This window comes from Nanorana parkeri, unplaced genomic scaffold, assembly GCF_000935625.1.
Source record: "Nanorana parkeri isolate BGI_ZX_2015 unplaced genomic scaffold, ASM93562v1 scaffold195, whole genome shotgun sequence".
Classification (NCBI taxonomy): Eukaryota; Metazoa; Chordata; class Amphibia; order Anura; family Dicroglossidae; genus Nanorana; species Nanorana parkeri.
The window spans coordinates 1,429,996-1,447,937 of NW_017306463.1; the positions used below are offsets into that span (position 1 = coordinate 1,429,996).

At 44.8% G+C, this 17,942-nt stretch overlaps 1 protein-coding gene across 1 annotated transcript; it reads left to right on the plus strand.

Annotated features, from left to right (window-relative positions):
• The first annotated feature begins 467 nt into the window (after nt 1–467).
• Nucleotides 468–16,128, plus strand: LOC108786150 (deoxyribodipyrimidine photo-lyase-like). The gene is made up of 8 exons (XM_018555385.1): nt 468–768; nt 2,708–3,602; nt 6,841–7,013; nt 7,828–7,912; nt 8,679–8,911; nt 10,699–10,893; nt 13,106–13,331; nt 15,552–16,128. Exons 1-8 carry the CDS (start codon nt 481–483, stop codon nt 16,088–16,090), a joined length of 2,634 nt encoding a protein of 877 aa, XP_018410887.1. The 5' UTR covers nt 468–480; the 3' UTR covers nt 16,091–16,128.
• Nucleotides 16,129–17,942: the final 1,814 nt, after the last annotated feature.

Consider the following 17,942-nt stretch of genomic DNA (forward strand, 5'->3'; position numbering starts at 1 on the left):
GGTTGTAGTAAAGTTATATAAAACAAACTGGGGAATTCATAAAAACTGGAGCAGACAGAATCTGGAGATGTTGCCCATAACAACCAGTTTCTCTGTTTAAACCTCAAAGCTTTACAGAGAAGCTGAAAGGTTGCCATGGGTAACTGCTCCAGATTCTTTTATGAATCCCCTCCCCACAGAGAGGTCTGCCATGACAGCCTTCATGTTTATTAGTACACAGCACTGGCACAGTGTTCTTCCATTTATCAGTTAATAGCACAAGATTTTACACCAGGGTCATAAGAAAGTTCTAAGCTACTGTTTCCATCATTATGCGTTTCCTTGCCACGCGCAAAGAATCATGGGGTTTGTAGTTGTTGAGAGCAGAGTGGTAATACCCTCAACAAAGATGGCCGACGTGCGCCCGTAGGTAACACTGAGCATGCGCGGTTTATGTTTTGGTTTAGGTTCGGAGGGGAAAGGTGAGAGGTCAGAGTGGTTATGAAAGATTTTTTCAGGTGGTTGTATAACAGGGTGGAAGACAGAGAAGAGCGGCCACAGAGCACCATGGAGAGATCCGGCCACCCGGTATTGCCTGACATTAGCTGTATGAAGCAGCAGCTGATGCAGGGAGAGATCCAGGCGGAGGAGTTCTTCTGTATGATCCTGTCCACTATGGGGGATAACACCACTCACCGCCACTTCCCTGACCTCATACAGAGCCTGAGCAAGGTCTACCCCGGCCTGCATGACCAGCTGATGTCCATACACCGAGCATACTTCCTCCAGGTAAGGCCTCTGATAGCCAGGACCCTGAGCCTCACCAGCAACACTGGTCTCCCCTTCATTGTAAATACTGACAGCTATGTGATGGGGGATACTTCTTTAATATGAATCACACATCATAATATACACAGATTTAATGCTGTACCCTTGAGCACAAAACCTTTCATTTAAATCTATTCCTCAATAACCCCAACGGGTATGAAGCTGGATTCACACCAGATACCGCAGGGCAGCGCTAGACGAGGCAATGTGCCTGGTTTCAAATGGGCTCAGTGGGCTGCGGTGGTGTGTGCTGAAAAGTACTGCATGCGCTACTTCCTTTCAGTACAGCGGGGTGCAATGCGGTACAACTCACCACACCGCACTGTGCCCATAGAACTTGTCATGAGTGACATTGCAATAAAGTTCTAACAAAAAGAAAGGTAAACAGTGCGATACGCTGGCCCTGACGCATCGGCACTGTGTCTGGTAATGCCAACCGGCAGCCGTGCGTGTAGCGCAGCTGCTAGGGGGAGTTGGCTCTGAATCTGCTTTGTGTGTAACAAATGATTTGGCACACCTGGATTTTTTGTAAACGTATCAGTGACTTCATCACTGGGCTGTACATGGCCCATGCAGAGGGAAGAGCTGTGGGAGGGGCCCAGCAGCTCCACCCACTACAGGCTGTCTGCAGGAAACTACAGGAGGGGGCGGAGACTAGACCTGTCACTGTGCTCAAGGAGAAAGAGCAGCAGTGACCAGTCTTTATTACAGGAAGCTCCTACACAGAGGCAAAGTGTCACACTGCATAACTGCACAGATCTGGAAGAAATACACAGAGCACACCAAGATTGGTACACCCACCACCTACTGATTCACTGATTGGTACACCCACCACCTACTGATTCACTGATTGGTACAGCCACCACCTACTGATTCACTGATTGGTACACCCACCACCTACTGATTCATGGATTAGTACACCCACCATTTACTGATTCACGGATTGGTACAGCCACCACCTACTGATTCACTGATTGGTACACCCACCACCTACTGATTCACTGATTGGTACATCCACCACCTACTGATTCACTGATTGGTACATCCTCCACCTACTGATTCACTGATTGGTACATCCACCACCTACTGATTCACTGATTGGTACATCCACCACATACTTATTCACTGATTGGTACACCCACCACCTACTGATTCATGGATTAGTACACCCACCACATACTGATTCACTAATTGGTACATCCACCACATACTGATTCACTGATTGGTACATCCACCACATACTTATTCACTGATTGGTACACCCACCACCTACTGATTCATGGATTAGTACACCCACCACATACTGATTCACTAATTGGTACATCCACCACCTACTGTTACAAGTGATCTTGGCGATGTCGCCAAGTGATTCATTAATTGGTACATCCACCACATACTGATTCACGGATTGGTACACCCACCACCTACTGATTCACTGATTAGTACATCCACCACCCAATGATTAGTACATCCACCACCTACTGATTCACTGATTGGTACACCCACCACCTACTGATTAGTACATCCACCACCTACTGATTCACTGATTAGTACATCCACCACCTAATGATTCACGGATTGGTACACCCACCACCTACTGATTCACTGATTAGTACATCCACCACCTAATGATTCACGGATTGGTACACCCACCACCTACTGATTCACGGATTAGTACACCCACCACCTAATGATTCACGGATTGGTGCACCCACCACCTACTGATTCACGGATTAGTACACCCACCACCTAATGATTAACGGATTGGTACAGCCACCACCTACTAAGTCCTGTCATTCTGCTAATGATAGCCAAGGGTACTCGGTACATATTGTATGACGTACAATGAGCAGGATTTGTTTGTAGAGAATGTAATGAATCTTTTACTTCTTCCCCATAGAGACCTTCAGAGCAGACCTATGAGGAGGAGCTGGAGCTGGCAGTAGCTTTATCTCTCCAGGAAGCCCAATCAGCTGCCGGCTCTGGCTGCACAATCCCGTATCCGGTCTCCAGTTCTAGAGTCTCATTCGCAGAAGCTGCTAAGAAATCATCTCTCCCACAAAGCACTGGTGACCCGAAACCCTCATCTACTGCCAAATGGGGGAACGTCCGGGGGGACTCGGCCAATGAAGAGCTTTCTAAAAACCTGGCCAAACTTCAGACTACAAATCACCTGGACAGCTTGTATTCTGGCCAACCAGAACCCGAGGACTGTGTTCTACACTGTGATGGGAGAGAGATTTATCCAATCCAGTCCCCGATCAAAAAGGAAGACAAGATGAAAAGGAACAGGAGGGGCAGAAGAAAGAAGAACTCGTCGGTTCAGAGAAATCCGGTACGGATGAAAGCAGTGGTGGTTTGGTTCAGGAGAGACCTCCGACTCCATGATAATCCAGCTTTAATTGCAGCCTTAGAACTGGGAGCGCCCATCATCCCTGTCTTCCTGTGGAGTCTGAGTGAGGAGAAGGGTCAGAACTTCACACTGGCTACCGGTGGTGCTACGAAATATTGGCTTCACCATGCTTTGGCCCAACTCAACCTGGCTCTGGCACAGAACTATGGCAGCCACATAGTCTTCCGAGTGAATGATTCTTGCGCTGATGAACTTCTACACCTTGTGCAGGAGACCGGTGCAGGCACCGTCCTAGTGAATGCAGTGTATGAGCCTTGGTTAAAGGACCGAGATGATCTCATATCAGAGACATTAAAGGGACAAGGAGTGACGTTTACAAAATACCATTCATACTGCCTATATGAACCATATTCAGTCAGTTCTGAGGGTGTCGGACTTCGAGGTAAGGATTTTCACATGCTATCAGAAAGCAGAAAACTATGATTTCAGCAGCCAATCCCTGATACATGGACTGCACACTAGTTGGTGGCATTGACGCCATGATTAGGTTCATTGTTACTGGCCAGAACTAGTATGTGTATTCAGGGCCGGATTTGCCACAAGGCCACCGTGGCCCGGCCTTGGGGCGGCAGGGAGCAGAAGTGCGGCAGCGGTGTGGATTCCCCCGATGCCCGGGACATGCCGTTCCGGGCAGTAAGATGTTTTCTACATTTAGCCCTGCTTTGGTCAATGGACAAGCAGGGCTAAATGTAGTGTGAGGAAGCCGCTTGTTTGTTTACAAGTGATCTTGGCGATGTCGCCAAGATCACTTGTAATAAGACTGCAGCCGCTCCCTCCTCCCCGTCCTCTCTCCATAAAGAGGACCTGTCATCTCCAAATGCTATAACACAGGAGGCTTGTTAGCTTGGCGTGACTGGGGTACCATTAGAAAATAATGCCACCCATAGCGCAATCGGTTCACGACGTGGCGACTCCTGACCGTGCGGATTGCCACGCGGTGAGGTGTCGCCTAGGTGTGCACCGGCCCTCAGCTTCCGGGCATTGAACCGAGGGAAAGATGCGACTCGAACAGTAGAGCACTCTGGTCACATCTCCCGCCCCTCCTCGCTATTGTCCATTCTAAAAATGTCTTGTATTTTTTTTTAAAGAATACAAAACATTCTGTGATTGGAGGAGGGGGCGGTCATGTGACGACATCCTTTCTCCAATCACAGAATGTCTTGTATGCTTTAAAAATAGAAGACATTTTTGTAGTGGACAATAGTGAGGAGGGGCACTGTACAGCTCGGGTCTCATGGCTCCCTCTCTTCACTGCCCGGAAGCTGTGCGTTCTATGAGAGGGACCATGTGCTGCAAGGTTGGATTTTTTTTACTTTGCAGCCGCCCTCTGCACATAACACCCATCTTTATAATGATAATATACACACCCAATGCACTGTGCAAATGATCATTGTGCCCAAGTGTGGCTTTAAAATGCTTTTACTGCTTGATAAGAATATTTGAATGCCCATATTCTGGGCGCAGATTCACTTTAAATGAGAACTATGGCCACATGATAGAATCCCAGCATTGTTATCACCCGCGCTGCTTTCCTAGTTGCTGAGGTGTTGGCTCTATCTAGCACTTCCCGGCTTTATGTACCATTACAAAATGATATTATGTTTCCTTTTAGGACATTTAACATGATAACTTGCATTGTAAATATATTTATCTCAGGCTAGCCATACATTGTGTAATCTGATTAGACAATCCCTGTAGATTTGTACTGCGTGGGCTTTACCTGATTAGATATACATTGAATGAATTGTTCAGGGATGCGTCTCTTACGTTACACACTTGTTGGTAAATCTAAAGTGGAATTGTACAGAGACGAATGTAATTCGGCCAGTTTAAGGGAAAGATTCCATCTAAAGCCTCTAGTATTTTTCCCCGCAGTGATCCACAGACAATCATAATAAATGACTCTTTCTGGCTCATTCCTCTCTGATTTACTGTTCTGATTTCATAGTGTGGGTATGCCTTTTCATTTCAAACACTGTGTTATACATAGCTCATTCATCACTATGGTAATTGCTGTGTGCCAGTCTGCTGGGGGTATAATAAAAAGTCTCTCTTTAGAATGACAACGCTTGCTGGTATTCACAGAGCCCACTTTATTTTATCATTCAAAGAGCCGTGACTAACCCCTGTGTTCTCACCCCCGCCTCACACACACCCACACATGTGTACGTGTCTTTTACCTAGACAAGGAATAGAATTGTATTGTACTTTACTATGTAGAAACCAGAAGTACCCCAAATGTTTAGGAGCAAAATACTATTTCTCCTCCATGGAAATACTAAATACATGAACATTTCATACAAAGAATCTAGGACTGTGGAATTTAAAGATGAATTTCTCGATTTAATCATTAAACTTTTTGATTGATTAAAATTTTTTTGATCGCTAATGAAAACACTCACCTCTCCGCCGGCTTCCGGGAGTCCCGTCGGCGATCCGGTGACGTCACGGACATCTACGTCACCGGACTCCTCCCCCCTTGCCCAAGTGGCTCAGTCGGCTAACGAAGGGAAGGGAGGAGGAGTCCGGTGATGTCGATGTCTGTGACGTCACCGGACTCCTCCCCCCCTTCGTTAGCCGACGGAGCCACTTGGGCCGGTGAGTTTGCCCAAGAAACTTTCTGCCAGCCAAGGCATTGGCCTATACACATACAGCACAGCAAAGAAGTAATAAAATGAACTAGGATCACACTAATCCAGCACGTTATTATTCTGAGTTGCCACACTGAAGCGGCGGCCATATTGAGTGGGGCACGTGAGATTAATAATGTGCTGGATTAGTGTGATCCTAATTCATTTTATTACTTCATTGCTGTGCTGCATGTGTATAGGCCAATGTAGTTGGATCTGTATGTGAGGTATTAATCAAAATTAATCGACTACATTTTTCGATTAATCGAACACGACATTTTTTATCATTACCAGCCCTAAAATAATCAAAACGTGATGTAAAAGATAAGATTATCACATGTCAATTATTAAAAAATACATAAATTGACCAAAAACCCTTATGACAACCCAGGGCCGGCCCTATTGCCTCAGGCGCATCTCTTGGGGTCACGTGGGGGGGCAGCAAGCAGAGCAATGTTTGCAGTGTGCAGTGGGTCATGTCATTTTCACTCCGGCACGTCGGCTTGCGCGAGCTCGCATAGCTGAGCATGCTGAGACAAAAAATTTAATCTTCAGCCAATCGGCTCGCGTGTATAAACCCACGCGTCGGGATGCGACATCCATTCGGCTGTTACGCGGGAGCCGTTTGGCTGGCTGAAGGCGCTCTCATTCATCTGCCTGCACTCAGCTCGCACACTGCACGCAAAGCTCCATGCCAGACAGCTTTGCTTTGCTCTGCACGGCTTCGCATACAGTGTGTCACAGGCTTAAGCCTTCAATACTCCAAGCTAATAAATGTTGTCTTTAGATATCATTTAAAGCCCAACTGAACCTTCAGTTCAAATACGTTAAACACATCCCCGGTGCAGCAAAACATCCCCAGGAATACAGGGATCGAGGTACCTGTAAGAGACTTTAGCACTGGTGTTGCCGTTCCTCTTAGGCCAGGTTATGCTCACTTATATAACTCTTGTAAAATGTTCTATAACTCTCCATTTCCTACTTTCCTAGGTATTGGCTCTGTGAGCCATTTCTTGAGCTGCTGTGAAAGGAACTCTTCCACCCCAATAGGAGATCCCCTGGAGGCTCCCACAAGCCTTCCTCTGCCGTCATGCTGGCCTGACTCACTGGAGCTGGACAGATTGGACTTGGCAAAGATGCCTCGCAGGAAAGATGGCACTGTGGTGAGTAAAAGCTGAGCTATGGGCAGATAGAATGATAACACAATTTAGTGCAGTTATGTATTCATTAAAATGTATTTTAAATACAACTAATGTATGAATGTGTCTGAATAAGTCTACAAATAATCATGTTATTCAATAAATAAGGGTTCATTTGTCGTTCTAGCATCAGGGGACTGAGCTCCTACATTGTCACTCGTTCATCTTCTGTGCCTTGTACGCCTCCTAATGGCCTATACAGTTGTGTCTGTGCGAATGACCTTTCCAACCTTTTTATTGATTCCCAAATCCTGGCACCTTGATTTTTTTACTTTCATATGCCTTGATGTTTTTTTCCTGTGCCCTTCATGCATTAACTTTTTTTTAATTATTATGTAAACTCACCGCTGTATGTTGCTGCCCCTGAAAAATACAGAAGGAGCTTCATTCCTGGTTCCGCCCCTCATTGTTGAAACATCTATGACAGAGACGTGTGTGTGTGTTGCCTCTACTGCCCCTCCTTACCTCGGTGGTACACCATTCACAAAGCACAGCCTGCGATGTCACTGAAGCCGGCTACATACAGTGTTTAGCAGAGTGTACATGAAAGTAAATGGTGCATAAGGGGCAGAGGTAAAATTCTAAAAATCAAGGTGCCCGAAGTCGGCCATGAAATCCGTCCCAGCTACATTCCAGTCTTGGTAATCGGACATCAGCAACCACCATATATCCGTCATTGGGTTATTCTAAGAAAGTATTGATAGTATGACAATGACGCCGAATAACCATTCTCACACATCTATGTAACTTGAATAGTGTCTTATATGTGTTTTTACAGGTAGACTGGGCAGCAACTATCAGGAAATCTTGGGACTTCAGTGAAGATGGAGCTTATACTTGTTTAGGGAATTTCCTTGAAGATGGCAAGTACATTATACTTCCATGATGGCATGTATAGAGCAGTCAGTTAGAAATCCTGGGATTTGCTTTGACATTAAGCCATTGTAGAATGGCCTCTGCCTGGAAAATTTGGTTGGGGGAGTTTAAAGGAAGCTTTATGAGCTGATTTGAGTTTAATACCTTTTGGTTGACTTCTGTATGTTCTGCCTAAGCAACCCTTAAAATAACCCCTGACTCTTTGATCTTTAGCCTAACCATAATGTCACCTTTAATCTACAATGTTGTCAATTTAGGCAGAACTTTACATGCTATTCATTCACATCAGTCCTTACCCTCATGGAGATTACTATGTAAGGTCATGTGCACACATACTAGGCCCAGGACAGGAGCCCATTAAGCTACCAGCATGTCTTTGGAGTGTGGGAGGAAACTGGAGTACCTTAGGGAGACCTATGCAAACATAAGGAGAACACGCAAACTCCTGGCAAAACCTGGATTCGAACGTAGGACCCCAGTCCTGCAAGGAAATGCTAACCACTGAGCCACTGTGCTGCAATGTATGAGCAGCAAAACATTGAGGCAGAAAACTAGTGATCCAGGCCAGAGGGTGAACCAGTTTTACTTGCTGTGCCCCCTCCTCCCTCCATAGAGACTGGTAAAGGTCCTAGGTCATATCTAACGGGTGTTTTGTGAACATATCTTACGCCCAATAACCAAGCACAGATTATGTCTGTTGATGACCTGTTGCTTCATCCAGATGAAAACAAATAAACTCTTTCTTATTTCCAGGCATAAAACACTATGATAAGGAGTCTGGGCGAGCCGATAAGCCGTACACCAGCCACATTTCCCCATATCTCCACTTTGGACAGATTAGCCCGAGGACAGTGCTGCACGAAGCATACTTTACCAAAAAGAGCGTGCCAAAGTTCCTAAGGAAGCTGGCTTGGCGGGACCTGGCTTACTGGTTGCTCGTCCTCTTTCCAGACATGCATGTGGAACCTGTCAGGTGGGCATACAAGGTACATGTTGTGATCAGAATGTGCATCTAACTTCTCCCAGCTCATGCGTGTCTACAGCTCTTCAATAGTAGTAAATATGAGGCGGAGGATATTTCCCTTTGGGCAAAAATTAGATCTTTGGACAGCAGGCACTGTAAAGTGGAACTGCAGGCAAAAAAAACCATTGGCAGGCAGAGATTTTTGGTAGAATACACTTTGAAGGTGCTTTCTGATGAACACAGCTTGCTGCATGTGGACAATACATTGTACATTCTCACCATCTATAGGATGGCAAAGGGCTGAGCTGAGTGCCGAGATGGTGCAACTCTATACATGGGAATTGCTTCATCACTGGTCACCCTATGGCTGAAAAAGGAAGATGCCGGCAGCTAAAGAAGCTTCTAAGAAGATGGAACAAACAGGGAACCCCAGGGATAAATGCATACATGCATATTAAATGAAGTGCTCCTGCCACAACCTAGCCCTCAGTTCCTCTTTCTAGCTTATCTCTGGGGAAACAAAAATCCTCCCATTGCAGTGGGGTTACCCTTGCAGAGGTGAACAGCTCATTTATGTCTAGGAGATTGTGTACTGCAATTTCACTTACCTGATGCTGGATCCCCCTGCGGACAGCACTCTCCCCTCTACCCTCCATTCCAGCTCATGGACCAGCCCTTGACATCCTCCTATATCATGCAGGGCTATGAACCCTACTTTAGATGTGATAACGTCAGCAGGCCACCAATGGCCTGAGCACAAAGGGGGCTGCGGGAGTGGGGATCAGGCAAGTAAAACTGCTTTACATCGGTCCCCTAGACATAAACGAGCAGTGAACCCTTGCAGCGTAGGGGTAGCCCCACTGCAAGCTGAGTTTTTTTGTTTCCCTTGAGATATGGGTAAGTCCACAGATACAGAAATACTTTTTATTTCATTTTTGTGCTTCCTTTTTTTTGCTGGGTGGAGTTTTATTGGGTCAACAATACCTCCAAGTAAATGGAGCTGCTACCGACCAGCATGTCGTTTTTGGCACAGAGCTCCTGGCCCCGAGAATGATGCTTTTTACGAGCCCTCCCTATAACTTTAGCCCTACCTGTAACCTTTAAATTAACGGTATACGTTACAGCCTGCTTGTACAAATTCCTTTAGATCTATTGCCTACTGTGTAGCACAAAGGTCTTTGTGACTGGCTATACATTGAATGGATTGTTTAGGGTGGTCCTGATATTTTATCGTTTTGTAAACTCAAAGGCAATTTTACTGCAATGAAACAATCAGATTATGAGGTGTACGGCCCACTTAAAGTGGAACTAAATCCTTAAATTGCTTGAAGAAGAGATTTTTGGGTAGACATTTCCCATTTCGCCTGCCAATCTTTTTTGCTGTGCAAGTGTAGCGGGCAGTGCAGTATATACTGGCCACTCCTGGCACCTAGAATGGAGCTGGGTGCTGGGATGATGTAACACAAGCATGCATGTGTAGGGACTACATTATTCGCGGGTACTTCATAGCTGAAGAGGGAAGATGCAGGACCAGAAAGAAGCAGCGGACAGAGCACAGGCGGTGATCTTGGATCTGTCATTGCTGCAGGAGAGCACAATAGTAGATCACTCTCCCATAATGTGTGAGGATAATATGGTTGGACCCCTTCCCTGCAGCTTGAAGTTTAGTTCCACCTTAACGCTAACCCCGCACCAGTTATTAACCTTCCTTTGCGCAAAGATGCTGGAATAGTTCTTTGATTCACATACTTATATTGCTGTATTACAGACTGACTGTTTTCAGTGATAGAAGGATTTGTATTATTGCAGAGTCAACGCTGGAGCAGTGATCAGAGCCATCTACAAGCCTGGCAGAAAGGGATGACTGGATACCCTCTGGTAGATGCTGCCATGAGAGAGCTCTGGCTCACCGGCTGGATGTGCAATTACTCCAGACATGTAGTGGCCTCTTTCCTTGTGGCTTATCTTCACCTACATTGGATCCATGGCTACAGATGGTTCCAGGTAAACAGCTCGAACACTCTCATTTAGTGCCTTTGATTCTACATATTACCATGTTTTGTCGCTGCTGTGAGATTTATAGCAGTGGTATTACAGCTTTTGAACTGTATCCTCTAAATAGGTCCCCCAACTGCGGTGAAACTACAAATCCAATCATGCATCTGCTTATGGAAGTCATGCCTCTGGCTCAGTCCTGAAATGCCTTATGGGATTTGTAGTTTCACCACAACTGGTGGGCCGAAGTTTGGCTACCCCTTGCTCTAAATGCTCAAAGTGGTCCATGTAAGTAAAGGTAATGTTTCCAAATTCTCTCAATTTGTGGTTTCTGGGTGCCCGCCCCTTTCCACTTCTTGAGGGAGATGAAGGACCCTTATCCATGCCTTTTCACCTTATATATTTGACAAGTCAGCCACTCTACAATTACAACACTAATATCGCTACATTAATTTTGAGTGATCCCTCAGGCCCAGTGCCTCCACGTTTGTTTCTTTTTTAACATCATTTAAGACCCCCTACTAACCTGCCTACTCCACTACCTTCAATGTAGAAAATGCTGTTTGAAGATACCATGTGGTAGGTCACGTGGCAAAACTGAGGCATTTGGTCATGTGACCAACTTCTGTAAGATCTCAGCATAGTGGTTTCTATGGCGATGGGATGTAGGGACTGTATGTCGGCTTTTATGGCTTTCAACGAGCTTATGCCGAAACATTGCTCTCTGGTTTTTGAAAACTCTAATAAATAAAATAAATTGGGTTTCATTTAACATCCTGAAGGACTTCCGGCTTACCGCTGCTTTGGACTATAGGTCACCCCCTCCAGGGTGGCCAGTTCAAGCAGTTCAGCGTCTTTTCTGCCGTCATTCCACAGAGAATAAGACCAGAATTACACAAATGAACATGATTCTGACTCTTACACAGCAAGATATCGACATTGATGAGCGTTGTGTGACTTTTTATAGTTTTAGAACAGTTCTTCATTTATTGAAAGGTTGCATAGTAGTGTGCATCATGCTCAGCAAGGAAACACTGCCAGCTGATGCTGATACTACTACATACTACTTGGGAAGGGAGTTCCACACTTTTGCTGCTCTGACCGCAAGGAACCCTCTTAGGAATTTCACATGAAACCTCCTTTCCTGCAACCTAAATTGTGGCCACTTGTCCTTGTCAAGGGCCTAGGATATTAAACAAGTTATTACCGGAATTACAGTTGCCCCTGGTTAACTTGTAGATGGCGACGTTGTCTGCTCTTAAGCACCTCCTCTCTAAGGGAAATAAGTTTGATTTACTTAATTTACTTCAGGTTATTCTAATACATATATATCAAAGCGCTAAAGGTGTAACTAATATGAAACTTAGTATAACCAAGTGATATAGTGAAATTTAATTCTAAAACATACACATTTGTTTGAAGGCAGCGTTGTGGAAGGTGGAATTACTCCTGAATTACTGTATTTTACCTCTAAGTGGTCTATTTATTATCAATTCCCAGACCTGTTTGCCCTGTGATCACTGCAAGCACTGTATTTTGAGATCGCACTGGACTGAAATGCAGGCATTGTTTTGCCACGTGTTCCGGTGCAGGCGATCGCACTGCAGGGAGGGGGTCGTGGCTGCGGTGCCATTGACTTCAATGCACTGCCATGCCCCCTCCTGCCCCTGAAGGCATGAAGTCCGCCGGGATGTGCTCCAGTACGTTTCAGCAGCGAATCGTGCTGGAACGCATCGGAGCTGGTGTGAACCGGCCCTTAGTATGTTTCTTTGTAGGTTGAATGTAAATAATATCACATAATGGCCTCTAGATGGTGCTGAGGAGCATAGGAAATAGGTTTTTATATTCCTATGCTCAGCTCCGTCTAGTGGCCATGATACGGTATTACAGTACATAGGACCTGAAAAAAGAACGTTTGTTTTTCCCTATAACTCTGCTGGCAGCAAAGCTCATGCTACCTGCTGATTGGAGGGTTCCAGATCTGACTCAGTAAGTGGTGTGTCAATCTCTGCAGAGAGACCACTGCTTTGGCACAGAGAGTAAGGGTCATTTGCAGCAGCAGGCGACAGGCTTTTCTCCTTTGGTTGCTTTCTAAAGAAAATGACCTGTAAGATCTTGAATACCTTTTTGTTTTGGTGAACCCGGATTGTATTTATATGATTTAAACGTTCAGTTAGGCTGTAAGATAATGTGTATTGAATATTTGTGATTCTGTTGCCAGGACACTCTTGTGGATGCAGATGTTGCTATCAATGCCATGATGTGGCAGAATGGGGGGATGTCAGGACTAGACCACTGGAATTTTGTCATGCATCCTGTAGATGCCGCCTTGACCTGTGACCCCTGTGGCTCCTATGTGAGGAAGTGGTGTCCGGAGCTGGCTGGGTTGCCTGATGAACACATCCACAAGCCATGGAAATGTCCTCCATCTCAACTCAGGCGAGCTGGTGGGTATATATATACAAGTCTAATCAATGCGGCACTTTTTATAATCACAAGTGGCTGTAATTTATGTTTTAGTTCTTCGATGGCAATTTCCTTCTATTCCAAAGTACTTTGCTGCATCACATAGCAGTCCATAAGGCTCCTTTACAGACTTGCATTGATAGCTTATGCTGAGGCGCCCTCTGCTGGCAGAAAGCTGTTTGACATGCTCAGTATAAGACGTGTGAATATTCAATACACCCCTGAACTTCACCTTTACCAGTGAATGTAAAAGGTTTGCTGCAGCAGAGGAACCAAAGGCAGGCTGTACTTCTCTTCCCCCAGCTCCCCTGCCACCAGACAGGCCCAAACTTCCTGTGCAAAGGTTTCCACTTTCTGAAAGTGGCGACTATTCACACTTCAATTCCCCCAAATGACAATACTCAGGCCCGATGATTGGACACTGCATTGTAAGAGGCAGGGAGGAATGTCACATGATTCACATAGCTTAACAATGAACATGTCTACATACTATTTGTTCCCTTTCAGTCTGTTAACTATACCATTGAAAGTGTTTTGTTATATGTTTTTAATAAGTGCTAATAAAAAAAATACCTTTTTGATTTTGGGAGCCAATATCCTTCTGTGCACAATGACGGGTTATAGAGATAAGGAGAGGTCTGTGTTCTTTGTAATCCATCAAAAATGAAGTAGGCAGGGCTGACACCGCATGCTAAGGTATTCAGAGCTGCATTGTCATTTCAAATAGGAATGTAGGAGGACACTGTATTTCTGTACTTGCAGTATGTTTAAAGATGATAAACTACGGGGGAGATGTGCATGTAGTCCAGAGATGTTCAAAAGATGATTTTCAATTTTGGATTGGCATAGGCTTCCCGATAATATTAGTATTTGATTGTCCCCTGGTGGCACATCGGCCAGTAGACTGAACATTGTGTGGCTGATATCTGATGAACAGGGAGGCTGGGTGATTGCAGTGCTTACTATAGTGGCAAATTTACACATCTCTCTCTCTATTATATTATATATTAACATGTAAAAATGTGTCCTGTCCCATGTTACATTACAACCCAACTATAGCCACATTTTTGTTTGTTTTATAGGGTAGAGAAAGGCTGAACCTCTATATAGTTTTGTTTCGTTCTGTGTCCCCATTAAACTGCATGACTGAGAGGTGAGCTCATTACTATGCCCCTTCTCCATTCACTGTTAGTAACAGGCTGAAGATGGGTCCAGGACCAATTGGGCTCAGAATGTGGGCTGACTGTTGACAGGCTGAGGACACCCAGCTGTAGTATTGTGGGGTAATCTTTCGAATAAAGGTGAATGTTGTAGCACATGGAGGATTTAATGTCTTTTAATAGGCTAATCTTTTTATTGTACGTTCGGTGGGAGTTCTGCTTTAAAGTGCAACTGCTGCCAAATCTTTATTTTAGTTTTGGATAGAATGGAGAGGGATGAGAACACCTGTTAGGTTTTTATTACTGTCCATGTCCCCATTAGGGAGGTTCACCCTCTCTATTTGTGATTTATCACTGAAGGTAAAGAAAAAGCTACATTTTGGGTTGTCTCCAGAACGGAAATAGATGGGAAATCTTACAATGGGGACCCTGCTGATTCAGCTATAAAAATGGGGTTATAGCTCCCCCCCCCCCTATTACTTTCCCCAATCTTAAAAAGTTTTGGCTTCAGTTCCACTTTCCCAGGTGAATTTGGTAAAATCGAATTTGACCAATCTGCCCCTTCTCCCCCTCCCTGCTGTTCTTAACCTATCCATGATCGCAACAAGAGCTTCTCATTGGTGAGCACACTGACCAGTGAGTACTCGCCATTTGCTAGCGAAATTTAAAATATATACCACAGGACCGCAATCCCGTGATACAGATAGTACGCTGGGACCAGCAGAGGGGAAGGAGCAATCGTGAACAGGTACAAGCAGTGTGTGTGGGGTGTTAAGGATTTGAGGGGGGTTGGGTAATTCTTTTTAGCCCAGATTTGCCTAGGAAAGTGGAATTACCTTTTAAGTCTGGAACAAATGTGCACACATATATTCCAGGTTTTACTAAATTAGCGTGAGAGCCAGGCAACTAATAGTTTTAGGAAAGGTAAACACTGGCATCTCCCCTAATTTTGTTTTTTAAACAAAAATGTGGCCCAGATGTTTATTCAGTAATGTTTTACTTTAGCATTATAACCATACACATTTCCCTCCCTCTGTACAGGTATAGCATTGGGTCAGAACTACCCACACCGCATTATAGTGGACTTAGAGGAGAGGCGAGAGCAGTCCCTCAGAGATGTGGTTGAAGTACGTCAGAAACACTCCGAGTATGTAGACAAGGTCTCCGGCTCTGACATGGTGTCAGTTTCTGATCAGCTCCTGGCTCTCACCTTGGGATGTCCGGACGGAGATGACGACCTCATCAAGAGCCACACAGGCCGGTTCCTGTTACCCGTCATCACCAGGAAGGAATTTAAATACAAGACACTCCAGCCAGATACCAAAGACAATCCCTACAACACCGTGCTAAAAGGTTATGTGAGCCGCAAGCGGGATGAAACCATCGCTTTCATGAATGAGCGACACTTCACAGCCAGCACTATAAATGAAGGGGCACAGATGTACGAGAGGAGGGAGAGAACTGCCAGACTCATGGAGGGTCTTCCACAAGTCAGAGACCCCAAGAATAAAAGCCGCAGAACTCCCCGCAGTGACCCCCTCTCTATCATTCCTCCAGCCTACTTTCATCTAGCTAACTAATTCCCTTCCCAAACGCTGCTCACAATGGTTGGTGGAGGCAAGCCTTATTTATATAAGTCTTCAAAATATATATTTATGACATTTGTGACAACTGCTTCAGTCCCCATACAAATCTATGGAAATGGGAAAGCAGCTTGAAGCTAGTTAAATGAACCTGTCGCTGAATACCAAATGATCACAGAAGTGTCTCAAACTAACGTCTGAAGAACACTACACTTGGGTCAGAACTAGCTGCTGATGGACAATGTGCTAACCCAAGCAATGGTCAATACAATATACAATTCACCTTTAGCCCAGTTCACGTATATGACGTCTAGTTCTCAAGCCTTGATGAAGGGGGTGAGGTTTTGGCTCCAAAATACACTGAGGGGAATTTATCAAAACTGGAGCAGACAAAATCTGGAGCTTCTGTGCATGGCAACCAATCAGCTTCTCTCTTTCATATTCAAATCTTAACTGAACTAAATAGAGAAGCTGATTGGTTGCCATGGGCAACTGCTCCAGATTTTGTCTGCTTCAGTTGTGATAAATCCCCCTCTGGCTTTCTTGTACTGTCTTCCATTTAATTCTACATTGGAATAAACTTGTATCTGGATTTTATCACAGTGTGACGCTTCAGATTTCCTCAGGTTGTTATTAAAGTCTATGTCACCTCTGGGGAGACTAATCCTTTTATATGTCATGGTGACCACGGTTACCAAGACAAAGCAATGGAAATCCTACATGCAAGAGTTGTCATGAGAGCAAGAGGTGGCAGTGAACTCTTCCAATGTCTAAGATGGGAATTCCCCTCACTTTGGGCATATTCTCCCCCACTTCCTGGAGAGAAGTAAAGGGAAATATCCCTGGTAGGACACAGACCGCACAAAAAAATAACCTAATAGGGGTTTGCACTAAAGGTGCACCGAATTGGCATTTTCTGAACGAACCCAAAAAAATATGTCAGGCCGAAACCAATTGGTTTTTTTCCCTAACTTTTTAAAAATTTTAATTATGTATTTTTACTTTACTATTGGGGGCTCTGAGGAAATATCAGGGCTCTAAAACAGACCCCTAATTTCCCTTTTGAAATAGAAAGAGATTGAGGACTCTCTCTTTTTCTGCAGCCCCTGGTATGAATGAACAGGAATCCTCTATACTGAGTGCTCCTGTCCATTCATAAACTGTGGGTATAGTATGAGTTACTATGTCCACAATCATGAATGAACAGAAAGTGACGTAGAGGACTTCCTCTCCATTCATAATTGTTAGTAAACATTCTGAGGGGGATTTATCAAAACTGGAGCAGCTGTGCATGGCAACCAATCAGCTTCTCTTTTTCATTTTCAAATCATTACTGAAACAAACTGAAGAGAGAAGCTGATTGGTTGCCATGCACAGCTGTTCCAGTTTTTATAAATTCCCCATTATATGTCCTCAATTATTTACAGTGTCCCCACTCAGTGATCAGCTGATAGTCGAGTGCTTGTAACTGCTATCCATCCTGACTCGCTGTCACAGGAGGCTAAGTGGTCGGTGCGAGAGCTCAGCCTCCTGTGACACGGCTGACAGCCGACTCCTTCCACACACTGCCGGCTGGTCCTCCTGACAGCTTCTCTCCTCCCTCCTCCTCACAATTATTACAGTGTGATGTGTTGTTTGTTTGCATTGCATACCACTTCATGTTTCTGCAGTTTAAATAAATGGTAAGCAAACACATCGGTCAAATATGTATAAGAAACTAACTCCAGAGGAACACAATCCCAGCAAACAGCAATGTGTCAATGTATCTTTATTACGCAGTATTATTGGTGAACCTGCGGCGGGGCTTTTACTGTCATTCATCATAATTACAAAAAATAAGATCTCCATC

Excerpts from the sequence above, each read along its gene's own strand:
- LOC108786150 (XM_018555385.1), top strand. The coding sequence starts at position 481 with ATGAAAGATTTTTTCAGGTGGTTGTATAACAGGGTGGAAGACAGAGAA. Across the intron at positions 7,913-8,678 it reads AGGGAATTTCCTTGAAGATG|GCATAAAACACTATGATAAG; the intron begins GCAAGTACATTA and ends TCTTATTTCCAG. Across the intron at positions 10,894-13,105 it reads ATGGCTACAGATGGTTCCAG|GACACTCTTGTGGATGCAGA; the intron begins GTAAACAGCTCG and ends TTCTGTTGCCAG.